This window comes from Camelus dromedarius, chromosome X (genome assembly GCF_036321535.1).
Source record: "Camelus dromedarius isolate mCamDro1 chromosome X, mCamDro1.pat, whole genome shotgun sequence".
Lineage (NCBI taxonomy): Eukaryota > Metazoa > Chordata > Mammalia > Artiodactyla > Camelidae > Camelus > Camelus dromedarius.
The window spans coordinates 99,556,146-99,578,275 of record NC_087472.1 but is presented as its reverse complement, the minus strand read 5'-3'; the positions used below and the strand labels follow the sequence as shown (position 1 = coordinate 99,578,275).

The 22,130-nt window shown below is 34.3% G+C and overlaps 1 protein-coding gene and 1 non-coding gene across 9 annotated transcripts in view; both read right to left on the bottom strand.

Moving 5' to 3' along the window:
- Nucleotides 1–22,130, bottom strand: part of RPS6KA3 (ribosomal protein S6 kinase A3) — a 104,240-nt gene that overhangs the window by 28,968 nt on the left and 53,142 nt on the right. For all 8 annotated transcript variants that reach the window (XM_031445748.2, XM_064483330.1, XM_031445750.2 and 5 more), the window contains 8 exons: nt 21,500–21,616; nt 17,085–17,166; nt 10,081–10,161; nt 9,046–9,125; nt 8,340–8,446; nt 5,112–5,149; nt 4,755–4,897; nt 4,474–4,544 (listed from right to left, as the gene is read on the bottom strand). In XM_031445748.2, coding sequence (XP_031301608.1) covers nt 4,474–4,544; nt 4,755–4,897; nt 5,112–5,149; nt 8,340–8,446; nt 9,046–9,125; nt 10,081–10,161; nt 17,085–17,166; nt 21,500–21,616 — 719 coding nt within the window. The remainder of the gene's footprint in view (nt 1–4,473; nt 4,545–4,754; nt 4,898–5,111; nt 5,150–8,339; nt 8,447–9,045; nt 9,126–10,080; nt 10,162–17,084; nt 17,167–21,499; nt 21,617–22,130) is intronic.
- On the bottom strand, nt 9,761–9,837 carry TRNAS-AGA (transfer RNA serine (anticodon AGA)). The gene has a single exon. It is a non-coding gene; the product is annotated as a tRNA-Ser (tRNA).

Sequence of the window (22,130 nt, the reverse complement as noted above, 5' to 3'; positions counted from 1 at the left end):
ATTGTTATGTAACCATGGAAACAAGAGAGTCACCAGACCTGGTTTTAAACCAAACTGATCAGAGACAACTTGCCTAGGTGAACAGAGTTTTGTCTTGTCCTGTTTTTTTGGTTTTTTGCAAACCAACCAATCAGTAACTGCTTTTCATCTGTGAAAATTAGCAAGAAGAACATACGAATGAACTGATTCCAACAATCACACCTGAGTGCTAACAGTCCCACCCAAGTAACCACACTCCTACAGATGATGTCAACCCACTTATGCCCTGGAAACCTGCCAATTCTTCAACTCCACCCTTCCCAGAAACCCTATATAAGAACAGTGGTCTACTCTGCTGGAGAGACTCTACTGGACCAGCATTGCTTTCCCTTACTATAATAAGCAATAGAATCAGCTTTATGCTTTTTGCTTCAGATATTGAGAGGTGGTTTCATCTTCTGACAAGATAAATCCAGAAAATGAAAAAGTAATTTGGTTTCTACAGGTAAATGGCAGGGGAAAAACAAGGGTTGACTGTTCTAGATGAATAGAAGCTTAAGAAACACAACCAAATGAAATGTGCAGACTTGTAAAGACACAGTTTTGGAGAAAACCTGAAAAATCCGGTTAAGGACTGGTATTAGGTGATTACTACTAGTTTTGATACATATGGTTACATAAGAAAACATCCAGACTTGTTAGCAATGCAAACGGAAGGTGAGAAATGACATGCCCGGAGTGTTTAACATAGTTCAGTAAAGGAAAAAAAGAAAGAGAGAGAAAGAGAGAAAGAGAGAGGAAGAGAGGAAGAGAGAAAGAAAGAGAGAGAGAAAGAGAAAGAAGGAAGGAAGGAAGGAAGGAAGGAAGGAAGGAAGGAAGGAAAGAAAGAAAGAAAGAAAGAAAGAAAGAAAGAAAGAAAGAAAGAAAGAAAGAAAGAAAGAAAGAAAAAGAAAGGCAGGCAGACAGGCAGACAGACTAGACGAAGCAAATGTGGCAAAATCTGGATGACTGTTGAATCTGGGTGATTGGTATATGTATCTTCACTGTATTATTTTATTTCTGCGAATATACATTTGAAATCTTTCATAATTAGAAAGAGAAAAGAGGCAGAGGAGGGATGGTCAAGCAAAAGAGACCAAAAGCAGAATGGTTAGCGGTGGGAGAAGCAGATGAAAGTAGGAAAAACTAAGTGGGGAGGGAGTGGCCAGCAGTGTCAAATACTCCTCAGAGAAACCTTCCTTAACTGGCCCATCTAAACTGACTCCTGCCCCTGCCCCTGCTCTCACACTTCAAGAGTACCCTGGTTTATTATCCTCACTGCTCCTATTACTATTGGAAATTATCATATTTATTTGCTTAAATATTAATTCCTTGTCTCCCCCACTAGAATGCAATTTCTGTGAGACCACAGAAGAGGTTGTCAGTCTTGTTCATACTGCAGCCTAAGTACATATAGCAAGACCTCAATCATCTGTTGAATGAATTGTGTGAACAAATGGTACAAAGAGTCACCTTTCTAACAATCTGCCACTGGTCTACACAATCAGGAGATTATTGATGACCACAGTGAAGAGAAGTTTCAACAGAGTGGCAGAAACGAATGACAAACAGGCTGTGGAACAAAAGCAGCCCAACAATGCTAACAGAAAGCTTAGGCTACTCTTTAAAGAGGCTTTGTATTGAAAGGATGCAGGAAAGTGGTACAGAAACTTGAAAGAAAAGCCAGGTCAAAGAAAGGGGTCTGTTTTTTTCAATGCTAGAGTGTGCCTGTTAGCTGAAAGGAATTGGCCAGAGTAGATGGAGTGATGAAGGTTCAGTGAATATTCATTTATACAGCAAGTAGTTTTTGACCTTTCTTATTGTGAAGAATAACAAAGTGCAAAAAACAAAACAAAACCCCCCAAACTCAAAACTAAAGTACACAGCTCAATGATTGACCACAAAGTGAACAGTCATCTGGCCAAGAAATACAACCTTGTCAGAACCCCTCATCCAATGTAACCACTTTCCTTATTTCGCCTCAGGCTTTTGCCACCTAAATATGGACCCTAAAAACTATGCTTTAGCTTCTCTGCTTTTAAAACTTTATAAATAGAATCATCTATGTAGTATTCATCCTTTTGTGTTTGAACTGCCTTTGCTCAACATTCTTGTGAGATTTACCCAAGTTGTTGCATGTAATTGTGGTTTGATTCTTTTCTTTGCTGTGTGGCACACTACACCCATGGGCAAAAGGCTTCAGCCTATTTTTGTATGGCTTTTGAACCACGAATGGTTTTTACATTTTACAAGTGTGGAAAGAAACAATAAATAAGATTATGTGACAGAGACTGTGTGTGGCCTCAAAGCCTAAAATACTTAGATAGTTTGTCAACCTCTGCTGTATTCTACTGTATGAATATATAGCAACCAAGTTTCCATTTTTTGGCTATTACAAATAATGGTGCTATGAATATCTTGGTACTTGTTTCTAGGTGTGCAACTACCTTGATTCATATAAATTGGGTGCATGCCTAGGAGTGGGGTTAATGGATGAGGTTATACATATATTTGACTTCAGAAGAAATGCCAAAAACTGCTTTCCAAAGTGGTTTTACAAGTCTTTACATTCCTTCCAGCCATGGATGAAAGCTGCTGCTGCTTCATAGCCCATCAGCACTTTGTATTGTCAGTCTTTTTACCGTTAGCTATTCTGGTGGGTATGTAGTTGTAGCTTGTTGTGGTTTTAATTGGCATTTTCTGCTTAATGAAGGTAAGCATCTTTTAATAAGCTTATCAGTCATTGGATATCCTCTTTCGGGAAGTCCCTATGTCTCCTACCTGTGTTTCTTACTGGGCTGTCTTTTTATTGATTAACTGGAGTCCTTGATATATTCTGGAAACAAGCCCTTTGTGGGTTACATGTTATAACTTTCTTCTTCTACTCTCCCAATGGAATATTTTTGATGAGAAGTTACTAATTTTAATGTAGTAATACTTCTTCATTCTTTTCCTTTACAGCTTGTGCTTTCTGTGTCCAAAGACTACTTTTCCTACTCCGAGGTCATGAAGATAGTCTTCTATATTTCCTCCTAGAATCTTTTTTGCCTTTTGACACATATACATAAAATATATATATATTTATAATATACTTGGAAATGATCTTTGTGGATGGTGTGAGGTAGGAGTTGTTTCATCTTCTTCTTTATGAATACCAATTTTTCTAGCATGATTTATTTAAAAAGGCTGCTACTTCCCTATTGCTCTTCAATTTCCAATGGTTAAGTGTCTACATATGTATAGGTCTGTTACTGGGCTCTCTGGTCTGTTTTACAAGTCTATTTTCTATACTTGTTTTAATGCCATATTGTCCTAATTACAGTTATAGTAAGGCTTGATACTTGATAAAACAAGTCCTCCTATCTTGATTTTCTTCAGGAGTGTTTTAGCTGTTCTTGGTCCCTTGTATTATATTAGAATCAGTTTATTAAGTTCTACACAAAAAGCTTACTCAGATTTAAATTTGATTTGCAATGAAATGATAGTTATGCTGTCCAATATGGAAGCCACTAGCCACACACAGCCACTGAGCACTTGAAATGTGGCTAGCTCAAACAGTGTAAAATACACAGTGAGCTTCAAATTTAAAAATGTATCAAATCTTGATCATTTTAAAATGCTGATTACATGTTGAAATGATAATACCTTGGATATATATTGGGTTAAATAAAATATATTACAATTAATTTTAATTATTTCCTTCTACTTTTTCAATGTTGCTACTAGAAAATTTTAAATTATGTATGTGGTTCACACTGTATTTCTATTGGATAACATGCATCTTTACAACACTGGGTCTGCCATAATGTGAAAATGGCACAACTTTCTAAGTTTTTTCGATCTTCTAAAATTTCCTTATGTAAAATTTTCTAAATTTTCTGCACAGAGTTCTTACATAACTTATACTAGATTTATCCCTAGGTTTGCTATTTCTTATACTATTATAAACAGTATCTTTTTAAAAATCCCATTTTCTGTTGCTAGTATACAGACGTGAAACAGATTTTATTTATTGACTCTTTATCCAGCAACTTTGCCAAACTCTTATTAATTCCAAGGATTTATATGAAGATTTGGATTTTCTGTGGACACAATCATATTATCTAAACAATGACAATTTTATTCCTTCTTTTTAAACCTTAAATTGTACTTCTTTGATTGTCTTACTGTACTTGCTAGTACCTCCAGGACAATGTGAAAAGAAGTGGAATAATAAGCATCTCTGTCATATTCCAAATCTCAAAGGTAAAGCTTTCAATATTAACATGAAGATAATATGAGTACTCTAGATGTATGCAGTTTGCTCTTATTTAAACCACATAATATTGATGTCATAATATCAACAAATTTCTTAGTTATTTCTTATACAACAGCTAACACTCTAAAATCTCATTTTTTAGTTTGAAGCATTTATCTTTAAATCTCATCAAAACATATCCACTAGGGAGTACTTACTTAAGAATCATAGTCATTGTTTCTTTTCGATCTTTTCCTTGGAAAGGTAGTGTACCAGTGAGCATCTCAAACTGCAAACAGGCAAAATAATCAGAGGTATTAGTAAGTATAAAATCTCAAGACCAGAAGGTAAAAAAGCATCATCTTAATTATAACCAAATCTTCTAAAATCGCTATATAATAAAACAACTGATTTTTTTAACAAGTTATTTTTATTACTACTATATTCACTACTGAACTTCTCAAAAGAAAAAAAAAAAAAAGGGCACCCCAAACCTTACCATTAACACACCAAAAGACCACCAGTCCGCACTCTGAGTATGACCTCGACGATTAACTACTTCTGGAGCCATGTACTCCACAGTTCCACAAAAAGAATATGCTTTCTTTTCATGGTCAATAGATTCCTTACTTAGGCCAAAATCTGCCAAAATAAATATTGAATTCATAAACATCCTACAATAATTTGCACACAGAAAGTTTAAACTTTGAGCTCCAATATTTACATGAATTATTTAAAAGTCCTAATTCAACTTTTAAACACAAACAATGAGTTACTTAATATTTGTACTATGGCCAACCTTAAAGGAAATTATATAGAGTAGGAGAGACTATTTTAACAAAATGAGGATTTTTACCTGTTAACTTGATGTGACCTTCTTCATCAAGAAGTATGCTGAAAGAAAACAAAGTTAGAAAAGCTTTTCAAACACTAAATAGAGATTTTTAGAAGCTAAAACTGAAATTACTTTGTTAAGCATCAGATCTTCACATTCATTCTAAAATACTGTTTTAGACTGTGAATAAGAAGGCAAAGCTAAAGGAGGGGATATTATTAATTTTTTTTTTGGACACACATATGTAACAAATCCCAAAGGCAGAGCCTTATAAACTTGTATTAATGAGCCAGGGACACTTGAGAACTATTAGGAAAACAACCAAAACCTATACACTTTCAAGTTGCTCCTCCTAATGCCTTTCTGCAGAGGTGGCCTAACTAAACTCCCTAGTACCTGCACAACAGACAGATCCACATATTTAAGTCAAATGTGTTAAGAGTTGTCATTCTCTTGATCATTCTTAAGCAGTTGACTCAATCATTCTCTCCTAGCTTTTTTTGTGACACAACTTACACAGTCCTCTTCTCAACACACCTTCCTCACACTCCTTGTTTTTCCTTGACATCCCTTCATTGTACATGTCATCCAGTGTTTTCTCTCTTTCTCAGTAAACTGAGCGCTCCTAGAGAGTTTGACTTTGACCTTGTTCATCTTGTAGCTCAGTGTCTGGCAGAGCACAGATAAATAGGAAATACAGGCTGAACGAAGGGGCCCCATCTGCAAAGGGCCAATATGGCATTCCAAAGTGTTTGGGTTTCTTCTAAAGAGGAATGAAGACCATAAAAGGCTGACATGCATGGAGGGGAGAGATAATCAGATCTGTGATTTTAGGAAACACTTCAGAGGGAAAAATAAGTAATATTTAGTGTGCTCTTAGATAGGAGTTATGATAAAGCAGACCAAATGGAAAAGATACTCAGGTTTCTGGATTTAGCAGACAACTGAGTGGAGAGTAAGGTCATTAATTAAGGAGCAGTAGAAAGGGGTAAGTACTAAGCTATAAGCCAGTAATTGCAATTCTGGATAGGTATTAGCATACTGACTTGAAAGGTCAAGAAATAAATTGCTTCATTTATATTCAAAGTAATTCCATAATATAGGCATTTCCTTTTAATTCTAACTAAAAAAAATGTGCAAGCCAAATTTTGTTATAATAAAATTTTACTAAGTCAAAAACACCACCAACTTTCCTAGATCATCAATTCAACTATGGTTACAATAAAGTTTACCACTGAGGGTAATTCAGTAAGGACATATTTTTTTCAAGGCTCCTTCATAACAAGGGGCTTGTTAGGAAAAAAACTACTAATCTTGATTATGCTTGATTACAAAGCAGACCAACACATTTAGGGAATATAAAGGGAATTATCAGTATGGTGTCCTCCCTTCTGTCTAATGAATTCATGAAAGAGAGTTCAAAAAAAAAAAAAAAACCCAAAATAAACAAAACCTTAAATCATTCTTGTTAATTTTAAAGAAATTAAAAAAGAAAACATGGCTAAAAGGGCATGACTTATGCTTCCTACAGCAAATGCATTCTTTTAAGATAATCATGCCCATCCTTTATCTTTGAAAGAAAAAGTTAACTCTACTACTCTCAATAAGGAAAATTCCCCTTCAATTACTAATAATTATTTCAGCCACATTTATTATAACAGAATTCTAGTTTAAAGGAATCTGGGAAACCCCTTGTAGTACATACAACAATTGGGCCAAAAGTTTAAATTTCTCCCATGTTTTTATATGATGGTATTTACTTGGATCATTTAATAATTAAATGATACTTCAATTTAATAGTGTCGTCTAGGCATTTATGTGAAAGATCTCATTATAAGCAATCTTACATCAGATCTTATTTGACCTTTGAGACAGGGCCCACGCTTTATATATAATTTTATGACCAACGTTAATACAATGATCTACAATAAATACATTCAATTAAATGATACAAAACACTAACATTTTTGAGTGTTTTATCTTATACTTATAGTAATGTTTTACTTCTAAGGTCTGTAAGTTGAATATTCTCACCAGGAATTGTATCTTATGACAGTGAAATTGGGAAAATGATGAAAAAAACTCAGTCATTATGCGGGGAATAAAAACAGAACCATATGAAACTTATTTGAAAACAAAATACCTGAAAAACAAATGTAAAACGTGAAAGTACAACAATTTGTAAGTGATCACTCAATAAGATTCCAGAGGAACATTTCCTGTTTCCTGTTGCAATATGTAATTTACATTTCGCATGTAACATTTTAATGTAAATAATATACAAAGTCTTGATAAAAATGATAGTTGTACAACTCTTTGAATATACTAAAAACCACTGAATTGTGCACTTTAAATGAATGAATTGTATGGTATGTGAATTACATCTAAATAAAGCTGCTTTTAAAAATTCTTGATAGAAGACTCTTGTTTATATCCTTAAAAAAGGGAAAAAAATCTTGCTCAAAATATCAACAAATTAGAGCACAGTATTGTATACAACTTAAATAATATTAACTTCTTGATAATCACCACTATAAAAGCAATGGGAAATTTGCTCAACTCACACTAATAATTTGAAATCATGTGGAGAAGAAAATTTTCAATAAATGGTGTTTGGACAAAACAATTCGCTCCATGCCATCCCCTCATACCAAAAAATTTCCAGATGGAGTTAAAAGTAAAAAAAGGAAACCATAAATTTAGAAGAAAAATAAATACCTGATCATGAGATTGGGAGAGCCCTTCTAAGAATAAAAGTCATAGAAAAAAAGGAAAAATTGGTAGATATGACTGAGAAAAAAAATACCTGAGTAGGTTAAAATAACATAAAATTAAAAGATTAAACTAAAAATATGTATTTTCAGCATATGTCAAATGGTTAAATTCTTAATTTGTAAAGAAAAGCCTCTTACAAATCATCGAGAAAAAAAAATGACATTCCAAAAACAAAAAAAGAGCAAAGGCCATGAACAGAAAAATCACAGAAAAATACAAATTTCTAATAAACCTATGAATATAGACTTCAACTTCATTAAAAATCAAAGAATGCAAATGAAAACAAGATATAATGTTAAAAGAAATGCTGATTAACAGATATTTAAAAGTATGAGAATACATAGTGTTAGCAGAAATGTAAAGCACAGGCACTCTAATCCAATGTTTGTGCTAGTTTGATGAAATAATACTATATTTATTCCCTCCTAAATAATTATATTAGATTCTATTCAACTTAGCAGCATGATTCCTTACTTTTCTGGTTTTAAGTCTCTATATATTATTCCCAGGCTATGTAGATGGTCTAAAGCAAGCGCAAGTTCAGCCAAGTAGAATTTGACATCTTCTTCTGTGAACATCACCTGAAATAAAATAATATTTTTTCTGTCTTTATTTTCTTTCCATGTTTGTTATTTTTATTTAAAGTTCCATCTTAAAGTTTAAAGATTAAAAAAATCACAAATACGCTAATTACCTGTAGTTTCAGTCACAATTTACTTATGAAAGGAATTTGCAAAATGATTGAATCAGTCAACTAGTCAGTTACTAAATGCTAAACATGAACCATGAGGGAAATACTTTTAAAATTTTGTTAAGTAACAACTATATTTAGAGTGTGCTATTATTGCTCCACCACAGTAACATCTTAGAAACGAAAAATGATCTTGAATATATGCACGCTGAATTTCCACTACCAATTGTTTAAGGATATCTTGTTGATATATTATTGCTTCTGAAAAAACTGCAACTAAAAGAAGCAGGACAAAAGACAGTTTATCAATTTAAAAATCCTACTTTCAGAATAAATTCAAAATTAGGAAAAATAACTCTTTGGCTTTGATTCTTCAATGTAAGAATCTTGTGCCACTAGAGGAAATATAATAAACATAATATTGAAATATAACAAAGCTTTAGTTGAAACAGGATGCATATAGATTAAAAATAGAGAATAATTATATACCTCTTTGGATAAGCGTGTAAACAAATCTCCTCCCCTGAGAAAATCCAATATAAGATACAACTTCCCTTCAGTTTGAAAAGCTGAATGAAGAAATGAAAATTTCCATTAAATTCAACTCATTCACAAATGAATACTACTTTTAGCAAGTTAATAACTATACCATAGATCTAAACTAATTTTTATTTAGAAGATAAATAACCACTGATTTCTCTTCGTTTCCATGTAGAAATGTTAAATGTAGTGTTTCTTATTATGGAACCACTAGAACATTTGTTAGATTTTATTCAGGCTATAGTCTCTCAGGAATACAATAGTTCTAAAACATGTGATCAATAAGAGAAAAATTCCCAACAGAAAAAGACTTATTTAACCATGAAACAAAATATAAAAACCACATCACCTAACTACAAAAAAAAAAAATGTGTATTGGTTAGCTCTAATTATACATAATAAGAATCACCACACTTTTCCCCACTGAGAAAAAGCACATATGCCTTTGGGGAAAAGAAAGGTGATAAGTTTCAGGATATTAACATTAAGGATCTTTCTTGCTTTTAAGTTAGTCTAACACACATAGAGTATAAAATGCTGGTACACTGTTGTTAATTATTATAATTTATAAAATTTTCATTATCTGTTCTTATGGTTTTCTTTTTTTTAATTATTATTTTTATTTTTTTAGGGGGTAGGTAATTATGTATATATATTTATTTGATGGAGGTGCTGGGGACTGAACCCAGGACCTTGTGCATTCTAAGCACACGCTCTACCACTGAGCTATACACCCTCTCCTGTTCCTATGGTTTTTCACTCAGAAACTATAATGTCTAAAAGAAACATGAAGCTAAGTGCAATAAAAGCTTCTAAAGTTTATCTAAGAAGTAATGGTTTAATTTCCATGACTTTACCATATGTATCTACTAAATACATATAAATACACACAAGTAAACATTTATATACATTAGTATACCTGAATGTACTCAGAAGTGGGAGAATGAGGTAAAGGGATGAAGCGGAAGGTTGTTGATAACTTACCATAATGCAACTTGACAATAAAAGGATGATTAACTTCTACCAAGATATCACGCTCCATTTTTGTCCGAACACGGTCTCGAACTATAAAATAATGCACATATGGCTACACTGTAAAAGCTTTCAGAGACAATCTTTAAAGCAAAATCTCTTTTTAAATGATTATTTTAAATAAAATTTTGCTTATATGTATAAAATGTTATACATATAAAATTATTATATGTATAAATGAAACTACTGCCCTTGAAATTTCAAATTTAGTAAGTATTTTTTATTAAATTTTGTTACCAGAAGATATTGCATATATTTACAAAACCTATCCTTTATGTTAAAAAAATAAATACAGAGAACGTATTAGATGGTGGCTTTAACATCAAACTTGCCAAGTATTTTAATCAAAGTTATGAAAAATGGTCCCCAAAAGACCAACTTTTTAAAAACAAGGTATTCTATTCCAATAAAATATTAAAACAAACAAAAAAAAAGAAATAGGTTTTAACACCCCTATCAACTCAACAAACATTCATTAACCATCTACAAAATGTGGCAGACATGGTGAAGGGTGGATATATCTCAAAAGGTATATTATGAGGGAGGCAGGAGAGGAGAGGGAGAAGAGATACTGTGGTGCAGCTAAAAGAGCAAAGGCTTTTTGGAATTAGAAAGATCTGGATTCAGATCTGTGTCATCCTGAGCAAATTAGTTATTTATATTCTGAGCTTCAGTTACTTCTCATCAATAAAATAGGGATAACACCACTGTATCTTTGGGGATTGTGCGACCATTTGAGATGAGGTTTGTATATCCCAGGACCTGCTATATATATGAGAGATATTCAATTAAATGGTAGCTATAGCACCATGAATATGATAAAGGGATAAAATGATGTATTACCATCAACAAGTAGTACAGGAATTCAGAAAAGGGAAAGATCAGTTTTACTTGCATAAGAAGGCTAAAGGGAAGAGATGGAGTTAGGGACTTTTAGAGTAGAACTTAGATGGGCAGGAAGGATTGGACCTAGAAAAGAAAAGCCCAGGTATGGAGCACTAATGCAAGCAAGGACATGGAGGCATGCATGATGAACAAGAGGGAACCAAATCAGTGTGGAAACTGGGGAGGGGAAGTAGGGAGGATCCAGATTCTTGACAATCTGGAATGCCAGGATGAATTTACATTTGACCTGTAAACAAAGCTCTCTTTTACCAACTGAACATTTCTTGAGCAAACTCTATGTGCCAGGCACTGTGAGATGCAAATACAAATAAAATAATCTCAAGAAGCTCATAATCCAGTGGGAATGACAGACAAGTAAACAGTTGATTAAAATAATCATTTGATAAGTACTCTTGTGTTGGTAGCTCAATGGATTTAAGAGATGAAAATAATCATTCACTGAAGTTTTTTTTTCTTTCGCATAATAAGAAGAATAAATCATAAATAACTTTTATTCTTCAGGCCAGAGGGACTGGTGTGTGAAAGATTAAACAGAAAGAATGGGAAAGAGTCTTTTCTGGTGGCGGGGGTGGGGACAGAGAGAAAGATGAGTTGGTTTTCTTGTCAATTTAAGGTGACCACTGATATTTAAAACACAGAAATAAGACCTCCAGGAAAAATAAACCAAGAAACTTTAAAAAAAAAATCCTGTTTCTCATTCTACCAGTTTTCCAACTCCAACTGGGAGATTTTGGTGGCAGTGACTGAAAATGGGCAAAATAGGAATAGGAATCAACTGTTCCTGATGTCGATGCAGTCTTTTAGTTGACCTGTCTTGCTGGTATATCAAATTAGGTATCAATCTCTGATTTCATTATCTTGTCCTATCACTACAACTCTGGTGTCTTATGTTCAACAGGCCCTTTCTATTATTTATGTGAATGAGGTTTATCACCTAGGCCTGCTGATAATTCTATTCTAGTCTAGCCCAACCCTGCTCTTTCTTCTACTGTTACCCATACAATCTTGGATGAGGTTCCCATTACTTTGAAGTTGGATTCCAAATTTCTGCCTCTTTCAGTAATTATACAAAGGTTATCATTTTAAAAAATCACCCTTCTGCTCAGTAAGCAGCAAAAATATCCACCAATATATTTACTGTACATTCCTCTTGTATTATTCTACCACAATGAAAAGAACAAGTACTTGGGAGTCAAGAGCTATAGTTCAGCGGCCATGCTAATAACTAGGTAAGTTACCTTGGTCAAATCCTTTCATTGCTCAGGGACTTCCTGAGTCCTTCCCTGTAAAATGAGAGGCTAGAACCGGATGATTTTCTTCCTATTATGATTATCTTATGAGATGGTTTCCTTATATGTAACAATGATGAGACCCTGTTTAGTTCAAAATGAACAGTGAGATTCATTCACTAAAGAATTCCTTTCTTTTGTCTGAGGTAGGACTGTGTTAATAGTTCTAATTTGGTTTCTTTCACTTATATGAAGACCTAGTGCCAAATATAAATCATTTACAATCGGGAATTTGGATTAGGATATTACTGGTTCAGAAGAAGGCATGTTTTATATTGGTTAAATTCTAAGACCTAAAATAGAATTTGTTAATACTGACTCATGCTGGCAAAGCAAATACATTCCTCTGAAATAATTCTTATTATATAGTAATTATTCGATTTTAAACTTTACTTGATTTGAACATGAGAATGAGTAAGAATGTGCTGTTTATATTTCTAGAATTATATATTAAGAAATTGCTTTGAGCAATGGTTTACAAAACCTTTTAAGCCCAGAGACTAATTTATTAGGACAAAAGTCCCCATAAACTCAACCGGACACTTCTGACTTTTATTTGATCCTATTTATTGTATTAACAGAAACTTTAAAATGGAAAGAGACTTCTAGTTAAACATGGATGTTTTACTTTCTTCCAAAACCTCACTGAAATTACAATAATGGAAGCATTATCACAAATTCACAAGGACAAAGAATAGGAGATGAAGCAGTAGCAGAAGGTTTCAAGTAATTCACACAGTAGATCAGAGAAGGCTAAAATCTAAGCCTAAGGAAAAGAAGCCAATGAGAAATAAGCAAATTCTTGCCAAAGAACCCTTTCCAATCAGTTTTTTGGTGCCTCACTCTTAAATGAGGAAAAGATAGCAAAGGATTCCCAGGTATTTGAGGAAAAGCTCTAAATGTGAAAAATAGCTATCAAGTAGAAAAACACAGACCTGATCCTGATTTGAACAAACTGCAATAAGAAAAATGAATTATAACAATAGAGACAATTGGAAATTTGAACAGATTGGATATCTGTATATTAATTTTTAGGTATAATGATAGAATTGTATTATTTCTTATAAGAGTCTTTATCTTTTAGATATACATACTAAAATATTTATGGAAAAAATTATACAACATCTGGGATTTACTTCAAAATATCGAAAGAGGGGAAGAGGGAGAACACATAAAAAAAGACTGATCATGAGTTGAGAAATGTTGAAGGAAAGAGAAGGATATATGGGGGTTCTCTACATTCTTCTGTTTCTTCCTGTAAATGATACTTTCCATAATAAAAGGTTTTTAAAAATAGAATAGAGAACAAGGACAATCTACAAAATTAAAAATAATGGTAGAAACAACAAGTCAATAGAGGGATTTGAAGACAGTTGATAAAATTTCCTAGAAAACAGAAAAAAAGACAAAAATGGAAGATAGGATTGAAAAAAATTAAAAATTAAGCAACAATCCAGGAGGACCAAACATATCCAAAGAGTAGCAGTTACAAAATGGAGAAGAAAAGACAAACTACTTTCCCAGAACTAAAGAAACAAGTTTCTAGATTGAAAGAGACCACCCCATATTTGGTATGATGAATTTTAAAAACCCACACTAAAGAAATACCACTATACAAATTTCAGAACACCAGGGATAAAGAGTAGATTGATTCTAAAGACTTATAAAGAGAAAAAGCAGCTTACACACAAAAGACTGAGAATCAAATGGCAATAAATTTCATAACTGCTACACAGGAAACTGGAAGACAATGAAACAATGCCTTCAAATATCTGAGGGAAAACTATTTCTGACCTAGAATTTTATGTCCAGCCAAATTGTAAATTGAGGGGGTAGAATAAAGGCATTTTCAGACGTGCAAGGTTATGAAAAATTTACCATCCATTCAGCCTTTCTGAGGTAGTTGCTAGGAAGATGTGTTCCACCAAAACTAGTAGGTGAACTGAGAAAAAGGTAGATACAGAATTTAGGAAAGGAGGTCTAATACAGCACAGATGTGAAGGAAATGTGACTCCAGTATACCATTTGGCTCAGCTAGGAACAATTTTTATAAAGCATTATGAAAACACTGCTGGGAGGACATGAAAAGGGAAATTGTGTGTAGGTGGTAGTAGAAGAGAACCAAATCCTAATCTTCCATAGTAGGAAGTCATAGATTATGTCTCCAAATGAAAACAATCAAAGAATTGCAATATAAGATTACTGAATGTGGAGGTAAATGGCAGAAGCAGCAGCTAAAGAGATGGAAGTCACTGTCTCTGTGGGTCAAGAATTGGGATAGGGAGGAGGGCAGGAAAAGCACTGCTACTTTTTAAGACTCCATACACATATTATTTTGATAAAAATAAGGATTAAATTTAAGAACACATCAGCAGCCTACAATTCCAATATGTCAAGTATCTTCACTTCTCTATGGTCTCTTCTATAGTTTATATCTATATAATTTTATGTACTTGGGGTAGCCAAATCTGTTGTAATTGTTCACTTACATATTTTCATTATGTTCCTTTTTGTGATTATATTTGAAATATTTCATTTAAATAATATTCTAAGTGGTATACCATAATTTTCTAAACATTCCTCTATTTTTCCATATTTATAAGATTTCTAAATTCTCAGTATTATAAATAATGTTGCAATGAAAATTTTCAACCACACAAACTTCTTCTTTGAGATTATCTCCTCTGGTTAATTTTGCAGCAATAATGGCTCTTTGTATATATTGCAAAACTGCTACTTTAGGTTGCTATCATATGAAATGATAACTCATTATTTTATATGCATCTCTTTATCAGAAAACTGGAACATTTTCACAAAAATTATTTATTGTATCCCCTTGCATAAAATGTATTCTAAACTCCTTTAGGTGGAGGTCGTAATGTTATTTCTTAGGAACTCCTAACTCGATCATTCCTTTTACATTTATTAGTTGGAATTCTTGTAAGAAAGAGCTTTCTCTTGCTCCCCATTAATTAATTTATGGATTAACTCATGGAGTCTTACTTTATTCAGTGCGTTGTAATCTATCACTATTATTAACTATTGCAATGTTTCAACTGTCCTAGATTTGGCCAGTAGGATCCTTTTAATCAATTCCTTATATTTTATAATATTTGAGACAAATAATTTCCTGATTTTCTATTTATGTTACTTTTCATTGTATGAAAGGTCACAATTTTTTGTGTCATCAATTTGTTTGTAATTTGTGATTTGCTCAATCTCTCTTCACAAGTTTCCTAGGATGCGTTAAGTTGTAAAATTCAGTTAGAGTGTTGTCTATTATGATATAGGGTTTAAGAGAACACATTAATTTTTTTCCTGGTTGCTCAGGAGTTTTTCAAACAAATATAAAATTATAATTTAATTACCCACTGTTCTGCTTTGTCACATAGCACAGCAAGTGCTCAATATTTTTGTAACAAATACGTTAAACTTTAATATACAATACTTTTTGTATTATTTTATTCTACTGGCTTATATGCCTGTATTATTTTTCCCCAAAACACACTGAATTATTACTGCTTTAAATAAGCTTTAAACCTGATAAAGCTTGTTCCTTTCTCATTCTTCTTCTTTTTTTGAATACTCTTTGAAGTGTACGCTTTTCAGATGAAATTTTGAATATTTCAAGGAAAATGAAACTGGAATCTTGAGGTTATGGAGCTAACTGGATGGCTAGAGGAATATGAGTCAACAGTTTCTCCGAAAGGAACTGAGCATTTATGTCCCTTCCTCGTATCTTTTAGGTTTCTCAGTTTCATTGTCTCCTTTACGTATATTATAGACAACGCAAATCCTGTCAAAAACATGAAAACAAATTACTTTTGTTGCTTTTGTAAGTGAACTCTCTTAGATAAGTTCGATCTATGCAGTTCTATAACATGGGATTTATAAATATAAAATTATAAAAATAGTGATCTAAAGTAGGGCACTGAGGATATAATTTAATTCCCTGGTCCTAGCAAGAAATCAAGTAAGTAGTATGCCAGAGGGTGGAGACTGAATAGGAAAAAAAATACACTCAGGAAGGGAGCAAGAGAGTGGAAGCAAAGGATGGTGTATATTGAGGAAGGTGAAATTTCTTGAAACAATGACAATATCCAGCATGAGTTACTAACTGGGAAGGGTAACATCAGAGACAATACATGATCACCACAAATATTCCTTCCAGAATATTTAAAAACCTTCAGAAATTACAGGTAAGTTGAAGGAAAAAAAGAATGCTAGGAATCAATACATAAAACAATTAGAATTTACATGGTAAAGTAACTAACAGTGCTATATAAAAGGAAGATTTAAGTATTTTAAAATCTATGTACAATTTTTCTAAATGACTATTTACCTATGGGCCAAATCTGACATTACATTTTTTTAAATCAAAGGCTTAGAGTAAAAACTTACTTGGAGACCAGAAGTCAAAATGATAAAGTTCTTAGAATAAAAGCTATTTTGCTTCCAGTAAGTCAGTAAGTTTTCAAAACATTAAAATAATCATGTGAATTAGAAGATAAATGAAACCCAATTCTAACATGCTAAACTTCTACTTGCCTAAAGCCCAAGAATTTAGAACACTTCTTTTAAAACATGGCAACTGATTCCTAGCCTAGAAGGAAAAATCTATGAAAAGAAAGTCTAAATTCAAAGACAGTAACAGGAACAGATTCAGAATGTAAGTAACTGGCCTAGGAGACACGTGCAATCTGCTGAGACTCTTCAGTTTGCTCATACTACACGAACACTACAAACAGTGGCGGCACTTACCTTTCAGTGTGGCCTTCTTCAATACTTTCATGGCGTAAAGCTGTCTAGCATCAGAGCCTGAGATTTTTTTGACTAAGAAAACCTGTATTTAAACAAGAGAAAATAAGTTTTATAAGGTATCCCAAACTACACTACCGCGAAAATAAGACCTCTACTGTAATAAAGCTTATTATTAGAAAGATTGATACATTAACTATTTTCCTTAAAATGTACCAATTATAAATACAATGCATTGTAAACGGTGGTTATAACTTTGGCGTCAATATAAGTGAATATATTTTTGTTGCTGCTTGTCAATTCCCAAAGAGCATGTAAGATATAAGACAGAAACAAACATTTTAAAACTATGCAGCAATTAGAGAAAAGCCTAACATGTTTAAAGTATAACACAGGTGGTGATTGCTCTGCTTTTAACAAAACAAAAATTGTTCTCATTCCATAAAAATTGTTATACAGGAGTTCCCCTTGACCACAGTATTCTGTTGATTCAATTCTTTTGATGAATAGTCTTTTCTGTACATGAAACCTTTACATAAATTTCTCATTGCTGGGCAGAACAACTTAAAACACTTTCAGTGAAGAAGGCTACTCACAAATATTTAATGTCAATTAAGTCAGAACCTTGCCCCCCATCTTTTAAAAATCAAATACACACACATACCCAAATATGAAGAACACAATTCCCTGCTATGTTACTGAGCATCTTGATTTTCCAAGTGTTTTTAGCTGCTTTCAAAAATAAAGTGTGGGATTTATGCAAAATGAATAAAGTACGCTCTAAATAATTCACGGTCATGCTGTAACATGGCTAACACAGAACTACCAATAAATCCCCTCTACTCACTTTGATCATTAATTTCATGATCTTTTCCATCAAACCTTTAAACAGACCTGCTAAATGGACCTGAATTTCACCTTTTTCTCCTACTCATTCTTTCCTAGCTTGCTATTGAGCTGCCACAGACGGAAGGAGAGACGCAATTACAATGAAGAATTAACTTTAGGGTCAGCTCTCAATTATCCGTATTAGCACACCAGGCTACTAGCACAAAATAAAAAAAAAAATGATTCATTCAACTGATTGTAGGGCGAGGCAGAGTTCCTCACTTCGAGAAACTGTGCCAAAGGTAATGGGCAATGTTCTCAAGTTGAGTGAAAAGTGCCATACTGCATACAGAAACAGTGATGCTGGGTATGTTTCTCTCCCCAAATCATCTCCCTCATCCCCTCACCATGGCCCACCCTTGAGTTCCTTTCAGCCTGTTAGCAGTGAGCCAACCTAGAGAGAGAAAAGTGTTCTCAATCAGGGCGGTTCCTAAAATGGAATAATGTTCAAATGTTAAAGGCAATCAGAGATTATGAATATTTCTGAACTGAAATAAATTCAAATTAGGTGGCAATAATTAGGATTTATCTGATATTTACTGCTCACTCTTAAGATTCCCTAATCAAGCTTCTTTGTGCCACTCTACAAGGAAAATTCTCCCCATGGGTTCCAAACTTTCTTCATTCTTCTTGGAAAGCACCTTCCTGATACTTTTCAGCACTTCTTGGTTTTCGCAAAGGATCTTCACAGACATTTATAATACATCATCATCATAATTTTGAGAGGTGGGCCTACTAAACGATGCCTATTTAATAGCTCCCAAGCTAGGGCTCTGAGAGGTAAAATAATTTGCCTAGTGTCACAGTGGAGGTATTGGGACAAGAACCAGGCCAGCCACCCAGTTCTGTGCCCCTGTTCAGGGCACTCTTACTGTGTTCCCTCTAGCTGGTCACCAGTCAAGCACAGCAGGAGCAGCAGCAGCCCCAGATGCCATGGGATCTTCCCCCATCAGCATTTCTGACCTTTCGAACTGCCCCATGAAGCTATTCTAGGCTCTGACAGGTCACCCCTGTTTCCTTGGCTTAGACTGGCTTTTTAGGATGAGTAAGACAAGAGATGCCCTATTTTTAGTGCTTGCTATTTATAGTAAGGTATTTAAGCTACTTTTAAAAAAATAAAGGGAGAAGCATTCTAACTTTTGGAAACTTCACTAATTGTGTTCCCTGAAAATCTAATGTATAGAAATAAAACCATCTACTTGAGTTTATCCATAATAAATTGCATGATAACACAATCTTGTAGCAGATACTATGTACTTGGTCTTATTTAATTCTTACTACTACCCTATGAGGGCAAGACTATTATTTACTCATTAATTCTTTCCAGAATTACATGCTAGGTACTGTGCTTCTGGTTCAATGGTGAGACATGGTACAGGCATGCATGGCCCCTGCACTCACGGAACATACAGTGGGGGAGACAGTTAATAAACAAATCATTACACAAACAAAAACCTGCAACTGTGGTGAGTGTTGTGAAGATGACGTATGTAATGTTCTGAAAGGGTAAAAGATAAGAATGTGACCAAGTAAGGATGGTTGAAAAGACTTCTTTGAGATCATAAGCATGAGGGGAGCTAACCAGCTGAGGAAGGGGTTGGGGTAGGGGTAGGGCAGAGTGTTTCTGGCAGAGGGAATAGCACATGTAAAAGCTTTCTAGTGGGATGGAGGCTGGTGTTTACAGACTGAAAAAGAAGGCCAATGTGGTCAGAACACATTGGCAAAAAGTATATAAGGTGACGTTGCTGAGGTAGCTAGGGGCCAGACTGAGGGGCTCTTCAGCCATCTTAAGAATCTGTCTTTATCCTAAAAGCAAAGGGAGGCTACTGCAGGGTTTAAGGAGTATAAGACTAGCTCTCTTTGGCTATCATGTAAATGACGGCTTGAGGCAAGAATAGATTTGGGAAGCCCAAGTTAGGAGCCTCCTGCAATAGGCCAAGGAGCAACGGTGGTAGCACAGACTGGAGGAGGGGCAGGGAGGAAACAGGCATGATTTGAGAAATCTTTACTAAATCAATAGAACTTGAGGACAGATCAGATTGGGGGTGGGCAGAGGGAAGGATGGAGGCTAGAGGGATATGTCAAGAATGCCTCCCAAATTTCTGGCTTGCTTAATTAACTGGGTGCCATTCACACTGACAGAAATGAAAAGAGAGGTTTGGGGGATAGGGGAAAATCATGAGTTTGGTCTTAGATTTGCTGAGTTTAAACTGCCTTTGAGACACACAAAGAGAAAAAAAATAAGCAGCTGTACGTGGAGTTCAGAGCTTGGAGGCCCAATCTACACTGGAGATATAAATCTGTCACATCAGCTGTATGTGGGTTTTATTAAGATAGTGCGCATAGAGAAAATAATTAGTAGGGAGTACAGAGTGAGGAGAAGGTAGCTAGAATGGAATTTCAATACTTAATGACTGTCTAGAAGAGGAAAATGGGGCACCAAGAGGTTAAGCAACTTGCTCAAGTGCACATAGCAAATAAGTAGAAGAAGAAAAAAAAAAAAAGAATCCAAGTCCAGCTGACCTAGAGCCCAAACTTGCAACCAGTATTTTCTGCTGGCTACTTTAGCTATATTTGGATTAAAAACATCACTTTGGGTTTGAAAGAGGTTAACAGCTATAAGAGATTACCTATGTTAGCCAAGAATTGCTAAAAAGTCCTATTAAAATACACAAGAGGGCGAAACTGGTGTTGTTTTGAAGCTTGCAAAGCATAATATCTTCAAATGTTTCTTCACAGAGAGGTGGTAAGCACGCACTACAATGTGAAAGTTGAATGCAATCTCAGGATGTTCCTCTTGCTGAAAAATGGACTAGGCAGATCAAGTAGTAATGATTATAATGCTGTACTGCTCAAAATGGAGTACAGGAAGGGCTCCTGAGGTATGTGGCAGGGGCACAAGGAACACTTGAAGAAAAATGATAAAGATATTGCATCTTCCGTAGCAATTTTAGTTGTGGGATTTGGGAAATAATTTTGGATATTAAAAACAAACACAGATATCACTGAACAGGATGCAATCTTTGCATTCATTTTTAAGGCAAGCTATAATTCCCCGAAATTTCATACTTGTAGTGGTTACCCCCCACCCTAGTTCCTTGGGAGTACCCATTTACTTTCTGCTGATTTTACGGATAGTCTGGAGGAAAGATTGAGGTGCACTGTTATAATGTATTCCAAGATCACCTTTCCATTTTACACGAAGACTCAAAAGGAGGCCAGTGTATCACGGGAACATTTTGTGGTTTTTTATCATTCAAGAAATGTAATTAGAGAGGCCATATAGTCTTGAAGATCAAACGAATATGAAGTGAATACTGTCGATTTACAGAAGTTTCCAATGTACTTTTGAATGACTTTATATTCACTTTCTCACAATTACTGATAGTGAGAAATGTAAAAACACAGAAAATACTGCTTTGTAGGGAGATCAGTAGTATTTCATAAAATATTTCCATTCCTCATTTGTATGAAATATACATAAATTCCAAAAAAAATCACTTTTTACAAAGCACCTATTTATAACTTACCTTTCCAAATGATCCCTGCCCTAATACTTTTAAAAGTTCAAATTGGGAAGGATCTGCCTTTTCATGTCCTTCCTTCACATGATGTGTGATTGCAATTTCTTTGATACTGCCTTCTTCCTGTTGATGCAAATATAAGGGGAGAAGACAGAGTTAGAGCTACTTTCCCTGGCTATAAATTAAGCAATATAAATTTAGTGGATCATATTAAAAATCCTCAAATTAACACATACAAACCACCTTTACTGACCCACCAAGTAAACAGAGAACACATGCCAAGCAAATATACTTTCAAGTTAAAAGTCAGAGACAGAATAATACCCGCCAACCACACAGGCCAGTTTAACCTCTACATAACATTAGCACTGAATACTTTCTAGTCTTCATTCTTCCTACTGGAGATAATCAGAATAAGCAGTTTCATGGGGTGAGGGCAGAGAGTGTAAAGAAGTCTGAAAACAGATCAGAGTAATCTGCTGTGCTCTGACATGCGGATGTATTAGGTAGAACCAGTGCTATACACAAAAGACTCCTGATTACTGGGGAGAGGGGTTGAAAAATATTCCAGGGTAAATGTGGAGATTTCTACCCTCAACAAGAGCGTTTGAAATAGCATGCTGATGTTTACTGTGTT